Source organism: Mobula hypostoma, chromosome 19 (genome assembly GCF_963921235.1).
Source record: "Mobula hypostoma chromosome 19, sMobHyp1.1, whole genome shotgun sequence".
Lineage (NCBI taxonomy): Eukaryota > Metazoa > Chordata > Chondrichthyes > Myliobatiformes > Myliobatidae > Mobula > Mobula hypostoma.
In genome coordinates, this window is record NC_086115.1 from 56,097,761 (window position 1) to 56,121,708 (window position 23,948).

Sequence of the window (23,948 nt, forward strand, 5' to 3'; positions counted from 1 at the left end):
GCTTTTACACCGCGGTACCGCTTCCCGGATGGTAGCAGCTGGAATAGATTGTGGTTAGGGCAGCTTGGGTCCCCAATGATCCTACGGGCCTTTTTTTAACACACCTGTCCTTGTAAACATCCTGGATCATGGGAAGTTCACAACTACAGATGGGCTGGGCTGTCCGCACCACTCTCTGCAGAGTCCTGCGATTACAGGACGTACAGTTACCACACCAGGCAGGGATGCAGCCAGTGAGGATGCTCTCAATTGTTCCCCTGTAGAAAGTTCTTAGGATTTGGGGTCCCATACCAAGCTTCCTCAACCGTCTGAGGTGAAAGAGCCGCTGCTGTGCCTTTTCACCACACAGCTGGTGTGTACAGACCACGTGAGGGCCCTGTCACTTTGAGAACTACTGTTTAGCTCTAAGAGAAACAATAAATATTTCTTAGCTCCAATTTTAATTCCCTAAAACTTGAGGAGGTGATCCACAAGATGATTTGGAGCAGTGTACGTCAATATAAACTGTGAAATGTCATTTGAACTTTGACAATGAATATTTCATTGCTGGTTCCTTAAGGTTATTATAGCCCCCCCCCCCCCCCCCCGGGACTGTGTGGTGGTGGACAAGCTCCCACTACCTATTAAATGTTCCCAATGGCATGCGTCTCAAATAGTCTCCGGTAACTAAGTCCAGCTTCTGACCTTCATGCGGGGCTTGGCTGCTAAACTCAGTAGAATCGTTTCTACTACTTTGTTACCTTTCTTAATTTTCACACCATTCTAACTGTAATTCTGTGGGGTGATGCATTAGAGCGATGCATTCACCAATGTGGTGATTACTTTGAATTCATTTATGGGATGCTTTTGGCCAGCAATAATTTCAGCGTGGAGAAGGAAAACATTGATCTCAAGCTTCCGCTGCTTTGTGGCTGTACCCACTCATGGGGAAGGCTTTGACGGTAAACCCCCAAGGACAAGTATGGAGATGGATTCCCTAAGGAAGTCCTATGTTAAATTCTACACTGACTGGCAACTCCTGCGATGCTGCTGGTGTCTGCCGTTCCTTTGGATTCCTTACGGCGTGGGGAGGGGGAGCCTGCTGCACGGATAACAGCTTACTCTCCATATCGTGCTGCCCTGGCCTGTGTATCATGCAGACAGCTGGGAGACAACATCCATGGTCACCCCCGACCAGTGGAGGGCCTCACTTCAATGCAATGAATTCAAGTTGTACGAGTACATCCAAGTTCACTATCCACAGCTCTCGATTTCTCTAACTCTGCTTGGAATGTAGTTGAGTCCTTGGACTGCAGCTGAACCTTGCTGTTTACTACAAACTAATTCAAACTCTTGTAAAATTGATTTGCAATCCAATTACTGTACATGAAAAGAATTTCAACAAATAAATATGTTTACTGTCAGATAAGGCTGAGAGTTTGCCTCATTTTACTGAAGTACCGATAATTCTACAGGGAACAAGATGAATCGGCGTGAAGGATTCCATAAAAGGAATGCTTGCCTTCATCAGCCAGAATATAGATTGCAAAATCTTGGAGATTATGGTAGAACTTTATAAAGCTTTAGTCTGGCTGCAGCTAGAGTATTGTGTACAGTTCTGGCTACCACCTGTAGGAAGGACACAAGTACACTGCAGAGTGGTGAGTATTTTTCAGGGTGTTGCTAGGGATTGGATGGGTTTGCTTTCCTTGGAGTACAGGCGACTAAGGGAAGACTTGACAGAATTATGAGGGGCTTAGGCAGAAGGAGATTCCTCCTCAAAGTAAAGGTGTCTTTAAGTTTAAGAGTTTCAGAGGGACCTGAGGATGATATTTTTCACCCAGAATCTAGATGGAACCTGGAATGTGCTGCCTGACAGGAAGGTGGAGGCAGACCAAATCAAGTTACTTTTTATTGTCATTTTGACTATAACTGCTGGTACAGTACACAGTAAAAATGAGACAATGTTTTTCAGGACCATGGTGCTACATGAAACAATACAAAAACTACACTGAACTACGTAAAACAACACAAAAACTACACTAGACTACAGACCTACCCAGGACTGCATAAAGTGCACGAAACAGTGCAGGCATTACAATAAATAATAAACAGGACAATAGGCACAGCAGGGGGCAGTAGGTTGGTAGTCCGATGGCTTGGGGGCAAAGCTGATACATAAATAAACAGCTGAATGGTGGCGTCCGGGATTCCGTCCGTTTCTGTACTCCCGCCGAGTATTTCGTTGGAGTCGGATGTAGTCCAGTTTAATGTCGATTGGAGAGCAGAATGGACGGGACAGCCGGCTGACTAGGGCTTGCTTTTTTCCTGGCACAGACTCCTGCCCGCTCGCCTCGCTTCCACTTCTTCGCACACCGCTTACGACGTCCCACCTGCGGCCACTGGAGGTACACTCATACTTAGGCGATATTTGCACAAGCGTTTTACCTAACAAGAGATGGAAGGCTACAGAACGAATGCTGGTAAATGGGATTGGTACTGGATAGTCATTATAGACAAGGTGAGCTGCAGGGCCTGTTTCTGTGTCGGATGATTCTGTGTTCTTAATACTCAAGATCCCAGATTTTTTAATGTCATTTCCAATACACAAGTGCGAAGGAGAATGAATTCTTACTCCAGATCCAATGTAGCACAAAAACAACCACAATATGATAAAGAACACAATAAATATAAATAAGTAAGATAGCTTCGATAGATAGATTGTATGTCCATAACGTGATGCTAGGCAGAGGAGTGTCTGTACACAGGGTGAGGGAATGATAAGGTAGTGGTGGTGAGGGATCTGGAGGGGTGGGTTAGTGGTTCTAGGTGTTGATCATTCTTACTGTTTTAGGGAAGGTAACTGCTTTTGATCTGAAACAAGTGATTTATTGTCAGCTTCAGTTTGAGGGCTTTTGATGGAGAGTTTAACCTACCACAGAAGTTAACAGCCTGTTATTCAGCTTGGCAGAGGAACTTTATGAAAAGGCACAGTGGATTTGTAACAAAGGCCACTCTGGACCAAATGACTATTACAGATAGGATCATAGAAACATTTTATTTCTTAACATTTTATGTCTTGAATGACATGAGGTGTTTGTTTTAGCAGAACAGGACAACAGCAGGTGACTGCAATGTGCTGATCAATGAACTGCTTTTGAATCTGGAGGTCCTGGTGTGGATGCTACGTAGCCTCTTTGATAAGAGTGGGTCAATCAGTCCATGAGCAAGGTAGGTGGGATACTTCATGATGTTACTGGGAAACACACACAAAATGCTTCAGGAACTCAGCAGGCCAGGCAGCATCTATAGGAAAGAGTAAACAGTCAGCGTTTCGGGCCGAGACCCTTCAAGCAGGACTGAAGGGTTTTGGCCTGAAACGTCAACTTTTCCATAGATGTTGCCTGGCTTGCTGATTTCCTCCAGCATTTTGTGTGTGTTGCCTAGATTTCAAGCATCTGCAGATTTTCTCTTGTTTATGATGTCACTGGGCCTTTTCTGGCGCCTTTCAGTATATATGTCCTTGTTGGCGAGCAGGCTGGTTTCAGTGATGCGTTGGAAGTGTTTTACAAGAAGCATTATTGTGATACTCATTTTAAAGGGTGCAGGCAAGCAGATGATTTATTGCAGTGATCTTTTTTAATTATTTCAGATCATAACTAAACTGATCTGAATGAAAAATAAACTGAAAATATAAAGAGACCAGCTAATGCATTGCTTAAGAACTCAAGGAACTGTGCTTTGATGCTAGTCTTAATAAAATTACTTGTTTTTGCAGCAGTTAAAATCTAAAAATTATTTAGTGCATCAGGTGATGAGCAATGATATAAATGTATCAAGCCATGGCAATAGAGTAATTATATTATATCTTATTTATCTTGTTCAGAGATATCGTGCAGAATAAGCCCCTTCAGCCGGCAACCTCAGATTTAACCCTAATCTAATCACGGGATAATTTATCTACCTCTTTGGACTGTGGAAGGAAACCGGGGAAAACACACACATCCCGCAGGAAGGACGCATGGAGATGTCCTTACAGAGGATGCTAGGGTTGAACTCTGAACTCTTGACTCCCGGAGCGTTGTGCGAACCGCCACAACACCGTGGTTGCTACCTGCACCTAACAGAGTTACTTCATTCATTGCGATGCATTCTTGAATGCAGCAGCCCACTGCACATGTGTCTCGTGTAAAAGACTGCCAACTATTTGCTGGGATAAGGAAACAGAGTTTTAAGTTACTTTTTCATACAGAAATTATACTCAGGAGGGAAAGTTTTTCCATCATTTGAACCATATGGCGCCAGATTCTTTGATGACTCATATTTACTATGTGTTAAGGTTAGTACAGATTGTAATTAACGCAGAGGGAAGCTAATCAAAATCAAACAGCAGGAAACCAATTTTGCATCCATCTTTGTAAACACCTGCCAGTAATTACCAATGTAAAATACCATCTGAATATTTAAATTACCTAACCACAAAGATAAAAACAAAATCCTGAGGAATTATATTCATATTCATATGTTTTTGTATCTTATATTTAGCTTACAGCACGCTAACAGGCCCTTCTGGCACAACAAACCCGTGCTGCCCAATTCCATCCACATGACTGATTAACCTACTAACCCGTACCTCTCCGGGATGCAGAAGGAAACTGGAGCATCCGCAGGAATCCCACAATTTCATGGGAGAACGTGTAAGCTCCTTACAGACAGCAGCAGAAATGAACACGGGTCGCTGGTGCTGAAATGACAATACGCTAACTGCTACGTGACCGTGCCATCCCAAGTTGAAATAGTTTCCTATCGTGGGAGGTTCTGGGACCAGAGGGCACAGCCTCAGGATAGTAGGATGTCCTTTTAGAATGGGGATGAGGAGGAACATTGAGGCCTCACAAGGAGTACTGTGAGCAGTTTTAGGCCTCTCCTCTCAGAAAGGATGTGCTGTCATTGGAGAGGGTTCAAAGGAGGTTCATGGAAAAGATTACAGGATTGTAATGCTTACCATAAGAGAAGCATTTAATGGGTCTGGGCCTGTACTCACTGGAATTCGGAAGGATGAAGGGAGATCTCATTGAAACCTATTGAGTGCTGAAGGGGCTTGATAGAGTGGATGTGGAGAGGTTATTGAAGACCAGAGGACACAGCCTCAGAACAGAATGAAGATGAGGAGGAAGTTCTTTAGCCAGAGAGTGTTGAATCTGTGGAATTCATTGCCACAGGCATCTGCGGAGGCCAGGTCATTGGGTGTATTTAAGTCAGAGGTTGATAGATTCTTGAGTAGTCAGGGCATGAAGGGTTACAAGGAGAAGGCAGGCGAATTGGGGAGAGTGAATGATGAGATGATGCAGCAGGCTCAAGGGCCAAACTGCCTAATTTTGCTCCTATCTCTAATGGTCCTTTAATTCAACATCAAGTGAAAAGTGTATTAGATTCTACCCTTTAGTTTTCTTTTTACATATATATATATACCTTTATTTAAAAAAATGCAATTCTATGCAAGTAAAGTGTGAACTGGCAGCATCCACAGTACAATGGTGTAGATCACACAATAATGACCAGTTTAAATTTGGAAGACAACACAAGGAAAGAAGGAAAATTGTCATAGTCCAAATTGAATGAAAGACCTTACCCATGTATCCTACTGTTCCTACCCTGCCACGGATCGTATCCCCTTCAGGAATTTTCACAGCTAAACCCAGATCAGATATCCTAATGTGACCTGCAAGAACATCATACAAAGGAACACAAATAAATGAGTTACTTATTTGATTATCACTTTACAGCATGCACTTTCAAAGCCAATAAATAGATTTATTTTATTTATTGAGATGCAGTGCAGAATAGGCCCTTTGAGACATTCCACATAGCAACCCACTGATTTAACCCTAGCCTAATCACGGGACAATTTACAATGACCAATTAACTCACTAACCAATACATCTTTGGACTGTGGGAGGAAACCAGAGCCCCTGGAGGGGCTGATTTTTGTGATGATTGGGGAGGGTGTATAAAATCCTTACAGATGGTGTCAGAATTGAACTCTGAACTCCAATAGCATCATGTTAACCACTAAACCACTGTGGCACCCTATAATATGCTTGCATCCTTAAAATAAACTTCTCAATGGAATAACTAACATGTTTACTACTATGCAGATTTTGAAAGAAAACTACTTCAATTTAGTTGGGTCTACCTGCTAAACCAGAAAGCACAATGAACAATTTACCATTCCTCTGTGAAATCATATTTGACCTGGCTTATAAGCAAGAAACTTAGTTCTTAATGTACTGCATTATCCTAATACAAAATAAATCATTCCTAAAAAGACTTGAAAAGAGGATATACAGACATGAGGAAGAGATTTATTCCTAATTTACTGCAGCACAGGAGGCCACCTTGTTCACGACCCCTGCTGGCTAAAGGCCGGGTCATTGGCCCCACTCCCACTCTGCTTATTCCTCCATCGCTCTGCTACTTTACCCTCTCCTAAGCCAATCAACTCTCCTTTGATTCTTTTGTTGCTTACCCGCAGAGAGGGACAATCTATAGCTGCCAATTAACCTCCTGGCACATGGGAGGAAACCAGAGCACCCAGCAGAAACTCACACTCACACAACATGCAAACTGCAAAGAGACAGCACCTCCAGTTGCAAGGATGTAGTGCAGTGCCTTAGGATAACATTACTTGGTTAACATCCATATTCCACATGTTTCACATATAAAATGTTGCACAGATGTTACATTCAGGAAATGTCTGCAGTTTTATCTTACCTTATAGTCGTGCTTTAAATGGCAAGGGGACCACTTAGACCACGCTTGCTCCTTCAAGAGCAGTCCCACCAGTCCAAGTCCCGTTTCTGCTCTATGCAGGTCCTCCCCAAGTGACAACAGAGTCCAGTTGGGCGCCATGGTAATGTAGCAGTTAGCACAGCACTATTACAGCCCGGGGTGTCAGAGTTCAATTTCAACGTCATCTGTAAGGAGTCTGTATGTCCTGCCCTTGGAATACATGGGTTTCCTCCAGGTAGTCCGGTTTCTTCCCACAGTCCAAAGACATTCCGGCTGGTGGGTTAATGGGTCATTATAAATTGTCATTTGATTAGGCTAGGGTTAAATCCAGGGGTGCTGGGTGGTGTTTCTTGAAGGGACGGGAAGGCCTACTGTGCACTGTATCTCAATAAATAAATATATAGGTTCCTATACACTGTCTGTAACCTGAACTGTCTTCAAGCCATAAATACAGCTGTGAACCAAATCCCCAGGTGAAAAGAAAAATGCCTGCAGTCCTTAGCAGCTGGAAAAATCATCCCGCGGGTCCCCCAGCTGCCCACTCGTGTGTACGGGCTGTCACATGTTGAGTGCTGGCAAGCAGGGGAGGACCAGCATTTCTATAACTTAATCTCTCTCATGCATTCCTCTCAATTCCCCTTTGATTTGGTTTTTGCCATTAACCTACACCGGGGACAATTTATGGTAGCCGATTAGCCTAGTTGTATTTTTCAGTACGTTGCGAAAGCAAAGCAGTAGGAGGGAACTCATGGAAACTCCACACAGACAGCATGCCAGGTCAGCATTGTACTCAGTATTGTATTTTTAATTATATAAGTTTACAATTACAGTGACAGAAATACTCCTGATATCTGAGGAGCTGTGCATTAGAATTTGTTTTAGCAACAGCACGCAGGCTGAGTAAAGGGCAGTCCCAGAAATCAGGATATCTTTTGAGATTGCTTATAGTTTTATAAGTGGAATTCCAATTGTGGCTACTGAGGAAAAAAGGTACTCCATACTGCAGCTTCCTGCAATTTTCAATACATTTTGTTTTTTATCAAAGCATTTATGGTTACATACCAAATAGAAACATTATATAGTGTAATTATTTTTAATTTAGAGATACAGCACAGAACAAGTCCTTCCAGTCCACCAAGCTGCACTACCCAGCAACCCCCGATTTAACCCTAGCCTAATTACAGGCAATTTACAACCAGCAATTAACCTACCAAATGGTAAATCTTTGGACTATGAAAAGAAACTGGAGCACCCAGAAGAAATCCACGCGGATGCGGGAAAAACGTACAAACTTTCTAGCAGAAGACACCAGAATTGAACTCCAAACTCTGATGCACCGAGCTGTAACAGCGTCACACTAATGGCCATGCTACCTAGACACCTCACGGTTATGTGGTAACAGCTACTGAAACAGTAACACACCTGACCTCTCACTTGTTGGGTCACAAAAAGATGAATTTGGATTTTGCCATGGAAGAATGTGATTGCATTAAATATCCATTCTCAAATGGAAATTGTTGATTTGATCACCTTTTGACGAGAATGGCTTTCCAAATGTCTAATTTAATGCCTCTGAAGTTGTTTCTATGTGCCTCCCTTTCTCATTTCATCCACTTTTCTTGTTTAAGAATGAACTGTATTAAATTACTGACACCTCCATCAGTATCATGGCATTATATCCACTCTATTAAAATCACTCCAGGTTATCCTCCTTTAGCTTGTTCCATTGGTAAAAATTATACTTATGGTCTTAAAAGTTTTTCATGAAACTTCCTAATAAGTAGATCGTTATATTCCATGGTGGTGTAAATCCCACATCTCAGAATTGCTCATTTGTGCAACGTTTTACATAGAAACTGCATGGAATTTGAAGGTAAATCAATAATCGAAAGTAAGTGACTGAACATGATTTTTTATTTTATTTTATTGAGATATGGCACGGAGTAGGCCTTTCTGGCCCTTAGAACCGCGCCCCACAGCAGTCCCCCAATTTAACCCTAGCCTAATCACAAACTCCTTACAGACAGTGACTGGAATTGAACCGGGGTCGCCTGTGTTGTGCTAACCACTGCGCCAGCGTGCCGCCCCATTTTACAACAACATAGTAGAATTGCACCCAAGGAGAAAATTGGCTATAATAATCTTGTGCTGAGTCCCTCACATGAATTAATTTACACACACAGACAATTTTTTTTACACAACTGATAACTGAGTTAAGAAGGGAATATTTATTGAAGCTGTTAAAATTTTCATAAGGATCTATATTCACCAAACTATGCACTACTTATTAGTGAAAATTTGAAATACTTACCATAATCATCTAACAATATGTTTTCAGGCTTCAGATCTCTGATAGAAATGAAATAAATGGAGAACATCAGACACGGGCATTTTATAGCAAAAACAAAACAGAACTTTGTTTCTTAATATTGTTGAGAGACTCAAGTTAATATTCTTTATAAACTTTATTTCTAATTGTATTCACAGGACAGAAACATGCCATTCAGCCCTTTACGTCCTTTGGTGTTCACACTTGACATGTGCCTCATTCCATCTTTTTCACAACAAACGTTAATATAAATACGAACAAGTTTGCAGATGCTGGAAATCCAGAGCAACACACACAAAATGCTGGAGGAACTCAGTAGGTCAGGCAACATCTATGGAAATGAATGTCAATGTCAATGTTTCGGGCCAAGACCCTTCTTCAGGTCTGGAAAGAAAGGGGGAAGATGCCAGTATAAGAGGGTGGGGGAAAGGAAGGAGGATAGCTAGAAGGTGATAGGTGAAGCCAGGTGAGTAGGAAAGGTAAAGGGCTGGAGAGGAAGGAATCTGATAGGAGAGGAGAATGGATCGCAGGAGAAAGGAAGAGGTTATAAGCAGGAGAGAAAAGTTAAGAGGCCACAGTGGAGAACAGAAGAAGAGGGGAGAGAGAAAGAATTATCTTTACCAGAAGGAGAAATCAATTTTCATGCCATCAAGTTGGAGGCTATCCAGACATAATTAATATTAATATAATTAATACGAGCTCATTTCCTTCTTCACATAATTACCAAACTTCACCTCAAATGCACCGAAGTATTAATGAGCAGTATTTCAGGACTCTGAAGGAGATAATGGACACAGCTGTTATCACCTTCCAAAATGACATAGATTTTGGAATAGTTTCCAAAACTTGTGATTGTAACCCCATTACTTACAAAAGGAGGGAGGAGACAACAGTCAAACAAGCCAGAATTGATTAAGAAAGTGGAACCAGGCAACCTACGATAGGATTGGGCAGGTCAAAATGAATCTCTGAAAGGGAAATCTTGTTTGACAAAAGAGATAAGATTTCGTCAGCTAAATAGACACAACTGATAGTATTTCTGCTCTCAGATTTTGATAAGGCACAATATTTGTTAACAAAATTAGAGCATTTGGTACCGCAGGGTAGTACAATGATGTAGCTTTCGGATTGGTTAAAGAACAGAAAATAGGGGTGAAAAATAAAAAGGGACATTTTCAGATTGTTGGGCTGTGAAGAATGAACTGCCAAGGGGATTCCTGTACGGGTCCCAGCTGTTTGAAATGTATATCAATGGTTTGGCTGAGGGAATAATGTGTATCACATTCAGGTCTATCGATACTACAGAGCTGGGTGGCAGGGTGTACTGTGAGAAGGATGCAGAAAGGATTTGGGGGATATAGATAGGTTAAGTGAAAAGGCAAGGACAGAGCAGATAGAATATAACAAGGAAAATGAGGGTGATCTACTTTGATAAAAACACTGATTATTTTCCAAACAGTGAGAAGTTATTAATATCTAGAGAAAGCTGTGGTTTTGTGTATCGCTGTGCATGAACTAGGGCAGTACCATTTCGGCAAACTGGATTCCATCTGATCTCTGAGTCTGCATGGAGTTTCCATCTTCTCCCTTTGACTGTGTGAGTTTCCCCTGGGGAATCCAATTTCCTCCCATGTCCCACAGATGTGCTGGTTGGTAGCTTAATTGACTACCAAATATTTACCAAGGGCATAGATGAGTGATAAGACAAAAGGGGGCAGATAATGGGTACTTAAGGGAGATGGGAGTGTTACAAAAACTAAATGGGGGGAAAGATTAATGGGGCTGCTTTGAGGGGTAACATTGAATCGATTGAAAAGCCACCTATGTTGGATGGAGTACAACACTGGAAGTTTGTGAACAGTTTTGAGCTCCTTAACTAAGAAAGGATGAGCTGGCATTGGAGATGGTCTAGAGTAGGCTCACAAGAATGATCCTGAGAATGAAAGGGTTAATGGACCTGGAGCATCTGATAACTCTGGGCTTCTTCTCACTGGAATTTAGAAGAATGAGGGGGATCTCATCAAAACCTATCAAATGCTGAAAGCCCTAGCTAGAGTGGACACGGAGAGGATGTTCCCTACAGTGGGTGAGCAAGAGGGCGCAGCCTCACGCTACACGGACGTCCCTTGAGAACAGAGATGAAGACGAATTTCTTTAACTGGAGGGTGTTCAATCTGTGGAGTTCATTGCTACAGATGGGTGTGGAGGTCAAGTTACTGAGTATACTTAAAGTAGAGTTTGATATGTTCTTGATTCGTAAGGGTGTCAAAGGTTACGGAGAGAAGAGAGGAGAATGGGAATTAGAGGGGTAATAAATCAGCCATGGTGGAATGGTAGAGCAAACTTAATGGGCTGAATGGCTGACACTGCTCCTATATCTTATAGTTTTATGTAGGCCCTGATGATTAAAAAAAACTAATGGCAGACTCATCTTCATTACAGGATGTTTAGGGCCTGAGTAAGATTGTATCAGGGAAATGATTTCATCTGTACTGGGCTACCTACCAATGATAGAGGAGAGCAGTGAGTATTTTGCTCCCTGGGATGGCAGGCTTGTGGCATGAGGAGAGATTAAGCAGTTTGAGCATACGCTCCCTTGAGATATGAAGAATGAGAGAAATTTTAGTTAAAATGTACAAAATTCTTCAGGGACTTGGACGGGTTGGATATAGGACGATGTTTCCCCTTGCTCAGCTGTCTAGAAACCAGAATTTTACAGTGTCTGAAATGAGAAAAGAACATGTTTATCTAGAGAGGTTCCATCCTGGGGTACACCGACCCTTCGGTTAACATTAGGGATGCAAGGCATAAAAATGGTCGGGAACTGCTGATCCACAGGGTGGTGGATTAATTGGGATTCGCTACCAAAAAGAGGTTGGCTCAGATGCAGAGTATATTCAAGGCCAAGAATGGCAAACTTTTAGATATTAAGAGATATTAGATTAGAGAAGGCTGGGAAGGAATCTGACTGAGGTATACTAAATTATGATGAACATTGACAATTTGACCCTTTAGTCCAGGGGTTCCCAACCTTTGTTTTTGCCATGGGCCCCAGTTTGGGAACCCTGCTTTCAAACAATATTCAGTACTAAAGGGCACAGATTTAAGTTAAGGGAGAAAAGGTTTAGAGGTGATCTGAGTAAGACTTAATTTCACCCAGTGGGTGGTTGGAATTGTAAATTCACTATGTATCCAGATGGTATTCAGACAAGCACTTGAATCACTGACATATTGAAGGCTAAAGACCAAGTGTTAGTAAGTGATATTAATAGAGATGGATAATTGATGGTCAGCATGGATCCAGTGGGCTGAATGGCCTGTTTCCTAGCTGTGGCTCTGAAAAGGTACAGCAATGTATCCTGAAACATGTACTCTTTCCTCTTTTCTCGCTGCTGCCATCAGGTAGAAGGCACAAGAGCCTCAGGACTCACACCGGCAGCTTCAAGAATGGTTACTACCCCTCAACCATCAGGCTGTTGAACAAAAGGAGATAACCACACAACCAATGATTTCACTTTAAAGATGCTTTATCTTTGTTCTTGTGTTTTTGTTACTTATTGCTATGTATTTATATTTGGATTTTGCACAGTTTGTTGTCTTCTGCACTCCGGTTGATCTTTCATGGATCCTGTTATAGTTACTATTCTATAGACTTGCTGTGTATGCCTGCAGGAAAATAGACCTCAAGGTTGTACATGGTGATATATATGTACTTTAATAATAAAACATACTTTGAACTTTGAACAGCATTATGTGGACTTAATGCAAATTTGGACATTTATCAAAATTGATATCTGGATATTTTATTTTTGCCCAGTTCCCTTTGAGGAAACATTTCTGCAAATTCACAGGATGATTTGTTTGTGACAATAGTTCATATTGCCTGCAAGGGAGAAGATATCAAGAGCCATACAGAGCTTTTATTTTGCATTAGGTCTGTCCATTCTTGGTAAATTGTGGTTTTGACTACGTATATGGATCCTCTTATGAACCCATTGGAAAGGATAATCTTGATTAGCCGATGAGATGGTCCATTTCCTTCATAATTCAGTGAAGGTGCTCCTTTTTACAAGCGCAGATTTTTCTTTTCAAAAGCCTCACAGCTAGAAGATGCATTAGTTCCAGAACAAGTCACAAGAAACATTTATCTGTTTCGTGTGTTATTCTTTCATGGCTGACAGAGCAATTTGGTTGTTTTTAAATGACTGTCTTACTTAATTTCAGAAAATAAATGTCAAGCAACACTTGAAGAGCCCAGGATGAGTGCACAACAGGTCAGAGTTTCATGTTGCATGAGTCCAGATGAATGTGCATGGAAAGTTTGTATTGGAGATTTTCCATATGTTTCTAACACATACCATTCTGATAAAGGAGGGCATTCATGCACAACTGTTGGGAATGACTTCAAAGCTCTTCGTCCCAGGTGACAGTGCTAATGTAGTCAGCATTTGATTGACTGGTTTAAAATACTGATGAAATAAATATTTCCATTCTTGGCAATGCATTGTTTCCACAAAAGGGTTTTGTTATAAACTTGCTGAACTCTAGTACAATGGACCGGCAAGGAAGTGCAAACTCAACTACGAGGCTGAGAGTTTTATATGTTACAGATTGTTTCAAACACATGAACAGCAGTTACTCTTGAGTTGAACTTTGATAGAGATTGATGGATGAATTGTAGGCGAGCTTTGATAAGAAAAACTCCTTAGGAATGGATCTACAATACAGGCTTGATCACAATTTTTTAAATTCTGATTTTATTTATTTAGAGATGCAGCACAGCCACATCACATGGCAACCCCCAGTGACAGACTTCCCCAAGAGATCTGCCAGATATACGACTCTGTAAAAGTCATCGGCACATATCCAGTACATAGCTAGGGTGCCTAAGAATTTTGCACAGTAGAGTCTTTGTCAAGGTGGTGCAGAGTGCAAGTTTGTAAATCTGGTGGGAGCAAAGAATGTTGGGAATGGTGAGGATGGAGCGCCGCGGGAGGTGGCAGAGGAGGAGTGCCAGGGGTGGGGGGTGGTGCGGGTACAGACACACCAAACCCTGAGACACCAGGCAAGGTAATTTGATTCTAACCAAATGGTTTATTGATCATTTCAGAATGTCTCTCTGGGGCTTCCCGCTCCCTCCCTTCTCCCTTCCCCTTTTCCCAGCCGTGATTCCCCTCTTCCCGATCCCTTCCCACCCTCAGTCCACAAGAGAGACTCATATCAGAATCAGGTTTATCATCACTCACATACATCATGAAATTAGTTTTTTTTGTGGCAGCTGTACAGAGCAATATATAAAATTGTTACAGTATTGTGCAAAAGTCTTAGGCACCCTAGCGATATGTATGTGCCCAAGACTTTTGCACAGTACTGTATTTACTTAGAAACACAGTGTGGAAAAGGCCCTTTTGGCCCTCTGAGCTACACTGCCCAGCAACCCCCGACAATCCCCGATTTAACCCTCGCCCAATTAAGAGGCAATTTTCAAAGATCAATTAACCTTCTAACTGGTACATCTGTGGACTCTGGGAGGAAACTGGAGCACCTGGAGAAAACACACATAATTTGACAGGAAGGATGTACAAAGTCCTTACAGGGGATGTTGGCATTGAATTCCGAACACTCCGATGCCCCGAGCTGTGATAGTGTCACGCTAACCGCTATAGCCATGCCCCAAAGTACTGAAAGATGCCAGAATTCTTTTAATGGCTTCACTCCAATAAGCATGAGAGAGAGAGAGACATTATATCTGTAATTTGCCAATATCGTTCACAAACAGTGAGGCATGTAGCACAGGGATTTAGAAAAAACGTGGATGTATCTGTCATCCATTACATTGAACATAGATCAGTTCTGCACAGGAATGGGTCCTGCAGCCTATGGCACCTGTGCCAACCATGATGTAAATTTAAACTGTACGTCTGTTTGTACCTGGTCTACATTGCTCAATTCCCTGGCTGCTCCTGTGTCTGCCTGATGTCTCTTAAAACGTTGCCATCTCATCTGCTTCCACCACATCCCTGGCATCTATGTTTCGGCATCTACCACTCTGTAACACACACAAAATGCTAGAAAAACTCAGCAGGTCCGGTAACATCTATGGAAATGACTAAGCAGTCCTGATGAAGGGTCTCAGCCTGAAACGTCAACCGGTTATTCATTTCCAGCAATGCTGCCTGAGCTGCTGAGCTCCTCCAGCACTTTGTGCACGTGACTCTGGATTTCCAGCTTCTGCAGAGTCTCATGGGTTTGCCATTCCGTAAATTGCTTGCCTCGTAAATTGCCTTTAAACTTTCTCCCATTCACCTTCAAGCTATGCCCTCTAGCATGGGACACTGGGAAAAAGGCTCTGATTATCTACCTTATCAATGCTTCTCATAGTCCTATTTACTTCCATCAGGTCGCCCTTTAACCTTCAACACTCCAGAGAAAATAAGCCGTATTTGCCCAACCACACATTATAGCATTGTGGTCATTCAATCCAAAGAACGAATGATTTCCAAAACAAAATGTTTTAAATCTAAAAGGTAGAACTCATGGCGAGACTCTCGTGACATTGCTGATTCATGAGCTAAGTATAAACTGACCTTCTTCACATCGCTGGTTAATGTTGACCCGCACTGATCACAAGCACTACTGAGCAAGTGTCTTGCAGGGAAATCTGAATCAGACACAATGTCCCTGGCATATGTTATGAAATTTGTTGTTTTGAGGCAGCAGTACAAATTATGCAATATGTAATTTAAAAAACAACTACAAATTACAATAAGAAACACACACACACACACACACATATATATATACACACACACACACACACACACACATATATATATATATATATAGATGTTGAGTGCTAGGTTGTTGTTTCAGGAACACCACTCAACCTGCTAATCTATCTCACTCCTGCACCACTCCTTGTTACCATCTGAAATTCTGCCAACAATCGTTGTGTCATCGGAAAATTTATAGACGGCATTTCAGCCGTGTAGAAAGAGTAGACCAGGGGGCTAAGCACGCTTCCTTGAAATGCACCAGAGTTGATTGTCAGAGAGGAGGAGATGTTACTTCCAATCTGAACTGACTATGGTCTCCTGATGAGGAAGTCAAGAATCCAATTGAAGAGAGAGGTATTGAGGCTCAGGTTGTTGATTTGTACTGAGAGTTGAACACTGAGCTGTAATCAATAAAGAGCAGCCTAATGTAGGTATTGCTGTTGTCCAGGTAATCCAAGGCCAAGTAGAGAACCAGATACATTGAATCTGCTATAGACCTATTGTGGTGATAGGAAAATTGCAGTGGATCCAGGTCTTTGCTTAGGCAGGAGTTGATTCTAGCCATGACCAACCTCTCAAAGTACTTCATCACAGTGGATGTTGAGTATGACTAAATGATAATTGTTGAGACAGCTTACCCTGTTCTTCTTGGGCGCTGGTACGGTTATCACCCATATGAAGCAGGTGGGAACCTCCAAATGCAGGAGTGACTGATTGAAGATGTTCTTTAAACACTCCCACCAGTAGGTGGGCACAAGTTTTCAGTGCCCTACCAGGTACACCATCGGGGCCTGACGCCTTGCGCGTATTCACTGTCTTGAAAGATGTTCTGACAACGGTCTCTGAGACAGAAATCACGGGGTCATCAGATGCTGCAGGGATACTCACAGGTGTAGCTTTATTCTCCCTTTCAAAGCATGCATAAAAGATGTTGAACTCATCTGGGATTGAAGCATCATAGCCATTCATAATGTTAGGCTTTGCCTTCTAGGAAGTAATGCCTGCAAATCCTGCCAGAGCTGATGTGCATCTAATTTCAATAAGATTTGCTTTATAACTCTTAAAATAGCCTTCTGTAGGTTATACCTGGACTTCTCATATAGTTCTGGGTCACCAGTCTTGAATTACACAGATCTAGTCTTCGGCCAGCCGTGAATCTCCTGCTTCATCCATGGCTTTTGGTTTTGTCATGTCTGGTATGTCCTCGAAGGCATACATTCATCTACACAGGTCTTGATAAAGTTGGTGACAACTGTGGTGTATCCATTCAGATTTGATGATGAATCCTTGAATATTGTCCAGTCCCTTGATTCAATGCAGTGCTGTAAGCATTCCTCTACCTCCTTTGACCATCCTTTCGTGGTCCTCACCAATGGTGCTGCATTCTGCCGGTATGCTGGAAGTTAAATTACAGCCAGGTGATCAGAGTTTCCAAAGTGCAGGTGTGTGATGGCACAGTAAGTGCACTTGATATTGGGATAATAATGGTTCCACAGATGATAAGTTGATCCTAGATGTTCAAAGACTTCTTCAACCTGGCCTGGTTAAAATCCCCTGCAACGACAGGGAATGTATCAAAGTGCACAGTTTCACGCCTGCTGATCACAGTGCTCAGCTCCTCCAGAGTCTGCCTGATGTTGACCAGGGGTGGAATGTACACCTCTACCAGGATGATGGTGGAAAACTCTCTCGGCAGAGAAAATGATGACACTGGACCACTAGATGTTCCAGGTTGGGTGAGCAGGACTGAAATAGAAAAGTCATGTCTGTGCACCACGACGAGTTGATCATGAAGCGTACTCTGCCTGCTCTATCTTTAAGAGACTCAGCTGTTCTGGCAATGTGATGGATGGTGAAGCCCTTGGGCTTCAGTTCTGCATCCAAAATGGCAGGGGTTGAGCCATGCTTCCATGAAGCAAAGCACACAGCAGTCCCTGATGTCCCTCTGGTACTGGAATCTTGCTCTGAGGTCTTCAGTTTTCTTTTCTGGAGTCTGTACATTTGCCAGCAGGATAATAGTGAGTGGAGTTCTAAGGGCCTTGTGTTGCAATCTTCCTTGCAGTTCCCCATTTCTTAAAGGGGAACTGCACTCGCAACCTGAGCCTGTAGTCCAGGTTCCATCGATTTTGATGATTGATAGATTTTTAAAATGTTTCTAAAAACTGTGTTGCTCTTGTGGCTGTGACTGTGGATTTCAGCTGTAGTAGTCATAAACAGGAATATTCGATGATTCTCTTCGGAGCTGCAAATAATGAGTTGCCACTTTCTGGTGGCATCTTGACTTATTATTGATAATGCTGTCAATGTAGGGGGTGTGGGGAGGAGCGATGGGCACAAAATGGCTGAACTCAATCCTTTGCCTCTCAGATTTGCTCACTGTCCAAGGATTCTTGCTACCTCGCATCCAAAATATTTCAAAAAATTGAGGTGAGTTTAAAATATTAAACTAAGCTCAGCTGATTATAAATGAACCTAAGCTTTGCCTTCACTCGTCGGCCTTATCTCAACTTGAGGCGTGGCCTCAAGTTCCTGCAGTCACCTGGGAAACAGCAAGAAGTCTTCTCCACTACCACTTTCCATAAGGGGCCAAATGTCAGCTGTGAAGTGTAGAGCTGCCTGAGATTCAGTCCACTGTTTTACATCTCTGAATGCTGTTGTTTATAAGGTTTAGAAAGTGGCATTGAACAGATTAACTCCCACCAGGTTTTGCATGACACTCTTAGCTTTCTCTCACAGGAAGTTGAAATGTGCAGGAGTGGATGAGAAGTTGATCTCATGGTGCCTTGCTTCTCTGTTTGACAGGTTTGCTCAGTCTCCTTATGGAGAACCACAGCCCCTGGGGCACATTGATGAACTATGTCACTGAGGCGCCTCACATCTTTTGACCAAGTGCAACTTTTTCCAGTTGTGAGAAACTTCACTGACTGAGTCCCCCAGAGGTTTAAAGACTGAGTTTGTTGTTAGTCGTACTTTAGCTGAAATACTCCTAGTTTTCCAGAGCCCATGACAACACAGAAAGTCACATAATAACCACTTAATAAAGAAACGTTTCTAACTCTGACAATAAAGTATCTATGAAAGTTCAGTTCTACAGATGTTGGAAATCATAAAATGCTTGGCTGCATTGATGGAGAAGGGAACAGAAATCCAGCTTTTGAAGAAAAAGAGTATTATTGTGTTTATGAAAGGAGGGTGTAGGTCAGGGGCAAGGGATAGGAGGTTTGGAGGATATCTGTGGGATGGTGATGGTTGGTAGCTCTCACATTTAAAAACTATCTGGATGAGCATTTGAATCATCAAGACATAGAAAAATAAGTCAAGTAAAGTTTACTGTCATTTAACTATTTACAGTGCATGTGTACGGTCAAATGAGACAACATTTCTCCAAACCAAGATGTAAAGCACAGTAGTACACATAACACACAATAACTTAGGAAAGTAAGGATAAAATCTACTGATGAATTATGCATGAATAAACAAAGTAAAGCACATAAATTAAATATTGTAACGTACGGTACAAATTAACCGAATGTGATGCAGCAGGAAGTTCAGAAGCCTAATGGCCTGAGGGAAGAAACTGTTTCCCATCCTGACTGTTCTTGTTTTTACGCGTTGGAGTCTCCTGCCTGATGGTAGAAAGTCAAAGAGGATGCTGGATGGATGGGTGGGATCTTTGATAATACTAAGGGCTCTGCATATGCAGTGCTCCTGATAAATGTCCTGATGGATGGTAGGGAGACCCCTGTGATCCTCTCTGCTGTTCTCACAGTCCTTTGTACAGACTTCCAGTCTGATGCTTGGCTGCTCCCTTACCAGATGGACATGAACTTGTCAGGACGCCAGCAATGGTGCTCCTATAAAATTCATTTAAGATGGAGTGGTTGGCGGGTGGGAGCCTCGCTTGCCTTGCTCTCCTTAGGATGGAGGTGTTGCTGTGCCTTCTTGTTCAGGGAGGTGATATTAAGGGACCAGGTGAGGTCCACCATGATGTTAGCTCCAAGGAACTTGGTGCATTTAACTCTCTCTACAGAGGAGCCACGTATTCCCATGGAACAGGAGCTGGTAAATGGGATTAGTATAGAAAGATGCCTGATGACCAGCACAGACATAATGGGCTGAAGGACCTGCTTCCATACTGTATGATTCTGCAGCTAGTTCTGGGCGGGAGCTCTCACACTGCTGGGTTTGACACTCAAAAACACATCAAACAGGCCGAGAGCACTTTCCGGGGGTCTGCTAATGAAATATTTTCGGCCCTTAAGCTTTTCCACATGCTCTCATTACATAGAAAATCTACAGCTGGATGTGGCACTCAGAGAGTACAACAGTAACCAAGCATGGCTGAGTTTCCTTCAAGCTGCAGAAACTCAATCAGCCGCCAGGCAGTCTTAAAGGACTGATGGTGGTAATGTCTGCAGATGCAGTCAAGTAGTATTCAAACATCACTGAAACTAGCTGGTAAAGGAACGTTAATTTTGCGCATTATTTAATTGGCAAATTTCATAGCACAGCGTCATATGACACGCTTAGTTTACCTGCCCTGTCGGTGTTGATAAAGAGTTCATTGATTAGTGGTGTTTAGTGTGGGATAAACTTTAGCTGCTGGGTGTAGGTGGGGATGAGTTGAAAGGCTGTGTCTTCTGGGAGGGATGGATTGCATTTTCCCACTCGTTTTGCTGTGATCAACATGCTGTTTGAACTACAGCCCAGATATGGGAGATCGTATCTTAGAAGCAATCCTCTTCGTCAAGCACACGGAAAATTAGATTGTCTGGAAAATAAATGGTGGATGGCGTGAAATGAGATAGAGCGTGTTTCTGAGTTGGATGTTTCCCAGTTAGCATCATACATATGCCTGGCCTGACCTGATTTGATCTTCTGATGACAAATCATTCTCTAAGACAGGGGTCCCAACCTTCTTTATGCCATGGACCAACACCATTAAGCAAGGGGTTCTTGGGCCCCAGGTTGGGAACCCCTGCTCTATGCTATGCTTGGGGAATCAGTCTACCAATTTGCTCACACCTTCTCCCTGAACCTATCACCCTTTGTCTTTGGTGCTTCCTAAGTACACCGCCTCAGACCAATGATCATAATGGCTGTTGCCATGCCACTCAGTCACAATTCTATCCTGATGAAGGGTCTCGGCCCAAAACATCAACTATTCACTCTTTTCCACAGGTGCTGCCTGATCTGCTGAGTTTCTCCAGCATTTTGTGTGTGTTGTTTTTCACAAGGTAGGTGCAGCAACGCTGACGCATCACTTCTACGGACTTTGATACTTTTACGCAGTTGTTTATGATCTGTATCAAGTTGTATTGTTGGATTGTTCATCAAGTTGTACTGTTAGATTGTTCATCAGGTTGTACTGTTAGATTGTTCATCAAGTTGTACTGTTAGATTGTAAATCAAGTTGTACTGTTAGATTGTACATCAGGTTGTATTGTTAGGTTGTACATCAGGTTGTACTGTTAGATTGTTCATCAAGTTGTACTGTTAGGTTGTACATCAGGTTGTACTGCTAGGTTGTACATCAGGTTGTATTGTTGGGTTGTTCATCAAGTTGTACTGTTAGATTGTAAATCAAGTTGTACTGTTAGATTGTGCATCAGGTTGTATTGTTAGGTTGTACATCAGGTTGTACTGTTAGATTGTTCATCAAGTTGTACTGTTAGATTGTACATCAGGTTGTACTGTTAGATTGTACACCAGGTTGTATTGTTAGGTTGTACATCAGGTTGTATTGTTAGGTTGTTCATCAGGTTGTACTGTTAGATTGTACATCAGGTTGTATTGTTAGGTTGTACATCAGGTTGTATTGTTAGGTTGTTCATCAGGTTGTACTGTTAGATTGTACATCAGGTTGTACTGTTAGGTTGTACATCAGGTTGTACTGCTAGGTTGTACATCAGGTTGTATTGTTAGGTTGTTTATCAGGTTGTACTGTTAGATTGTACATCAGGTTGTACTGCTAGGTTATACATCAGGTTGTATTGTTAGGTTGTTTATCAGGTTGTACTGTTAGATTGTACATCAGGTTGTACTGCTAGGTTATACATCAGGTTGTATTGTTAGGTTGAGGTAAGAAAACGAAGAAAGGAGGTGCACTTTAGAATTATGAATTTTTCATTTTGCCTCCTACTTCCAATGAAGCTCATTCAGTTCATCACGTCTAAACCGACTCACAGAACAATCGTCTTGGGTACCATCAAAAAGCAACTTGTGCAAGTCACTCTGATGGATACCATTAAATGCACCCATTTCAGTCTGCTACAGCTAAACTTACTGTTATTCACGTTTCTTTTCCCCTCTATTGTCATGTATTGCAATGTACTACTGTTGCAAAATTAACAAGTTTCACAACATATGCCAGTGATATTCAGAGCCAGAGTCAGATTTAATATTACCGACATATGTCATGAAATTTGTTAACTTTGTGGCAGCAGTACGATGAAACACATAATAATATAGAAAAAACTTGTGAATTACCATAAGTATATATCAAATAGTTCAATTAAATAAGTAGAGCAAAAACAGAAATAAAAGGAGTAGTGAGATTATATTCATGGGTTCAATGTCCATTCAGAAATTGGATGGCAGAGGGGAAGAAGCTGTTCCTGAATTCTGATTCTGAACCAATCTCAATTCCACCCCCCCTCCCACTCATTTTACTTTGTAATCTATTCTCTTCACATTCCCATCATCTCCCCCTTCCCAAGATGTGACTGTTCTATTCACCAACAGATCACGGTTACTGTTGACCAGTTCACCTACCAACTCATCCCTATATTTGATGCTGGAGGAAACTGGGGCTCCTGCAGCCATAAGGGAAAAATAAAGTAGAGACTACACACAAACAGCACTGGAGGTCAGGACTGAACCCACGTTACTTCAGCGGTGAGGTAGCAGCTGTGTCACTTAGCCACTGACTTTTATTTATTTATTCGGATTTTTATTTTTGATTAAAAAATCAGATTAAATTGATTTTTAATCTTTTTTATTTTTTATTTATCATCAGGGACCCCCACCACCCAGGACATGGTCTCTTCTCACTGCTGCCATCAGGAAGAAGGCACTGGAGCCCCAGGACTCTCACCACCAGGTTCGCGAAAAGTTATTACCCCTTAACCATCAGGCCCTTGAACTAGTAAGGATAACTTTACTCAACTTCGCTTGCCCCATCGCTAAAGTGCTCCCACAACCAATGGACTCACTTTCGAGAACTCTTCATCTCATGTTCTCTCCATTTATTGGTTATTTATTATTATTATTTATTTCTGTTTGTATTCGCACTCTGGTTGAATGATCAACTTGGTGTGGTCTTTCATTGATTGTTATTCTATGGATTTATTGAGTATGCCTGCATGAAAATGAACCTCAGGGTTGTATTTGGTGATATATATGTACTTTATTAATAAATTTACTTTGTAATTTGAACTTTGTTTATTGGGATACAGCGTGGACAGACTCTTCTGGCCTTTCAAACCACACCAGCCAGCAACCCCCAGTTTAACCCTAGACTAATCACAGGGCAATTTACAATGACCAACTAACTTACCCACCGGAACTTCTTTGGATCTAGATGATTTAGATGGTAGCTGCAGGGGCAATTTGCAATATACATCTAAACCATTAGGCTGGTCCAAAGGGGAACACTTGAACAGGTTAAAGTTGATAACTCTGTGTACAGCAAGGCAAGTGAGAAGTAACGAAAGATTAATACTTCTTGTTTCATCTTACTCCAGCTCCAGTCTGGCAAGACATTATCCGATGTCAGTGATGCCTGCATACCTGTCAACCAATTGTGGCAGTAGGTCAAGAGGGCATGTTTTCTTCTATTTTGGGGCAGCTGCAGCCTTAAACTCTTTCAATTAAAACTGAAATCTGCTAATTTGGACAGATTGTTTGAATGATTTTGGCAGGGTCAATGAGCAACATGCCATTTGAGTAAAATGATTCCCCGGACTTTAGCCTCTCGAACACAGAACAAAACTCTTGAGGTGAGGTTGGTGCCTGTGTTGTGATTTTCTGGCGAACACTGAGAAAGAACACTGACAAAACGAAATGGTGGG

The 23,948-nt window shown here is 42.0% G+C and overlaps 1 protein-coding gene and 1 long non-coding RNA gene across 4 annotated transcripts in view; one reads left to right on the top strand and one right to left on the bottom strand.

The window, feature by feature from the left end:
* The window catches only part of LOC134359061 (G protein-coupled receptor kinase 5-like), a 336,788-nt gene that overhangs the window by 27,137 nt on the left and 285,703 nt on the right, over positions 1-23,948 (bottom strand). For both annotated transcript variants that reach the window (XM_063071934.1, XM_063071935.1), the window contains 2 exons: positions 9,083-9,120; positions 5,612-5,701 (listed from right to left, as the gene is read on the bottom strand). In XM_063071934.1, coding sequence (XP_062928004.1) covers positions 5,612-5,701; positions 9,083-9,120 — 128 coding nt within the window. The remainder of the gene's footprint in view (positions 1-5,611; positions 5,702-9,082; positions 9,121-23,948) is intronic.
* On the top strand, positions 666-23,625 carry LOC134359062 (uncharacterized). Of its 2 annotated transcripts, XR_010021028.1 has the most exons (5): positions 666-1,640; positions 2,317-2,500; positions 3,089-3,210; positions 13,325-13,374; positions 22,895-23,625. It is a non-coding gene; the product is annotated as an uncharacterized LOC134359062 (long non-coding RNA). The 2 variants fall into 2 exon arrangements; XR_010021026.1 differs by having other exon boundaries at positions 666-2,500.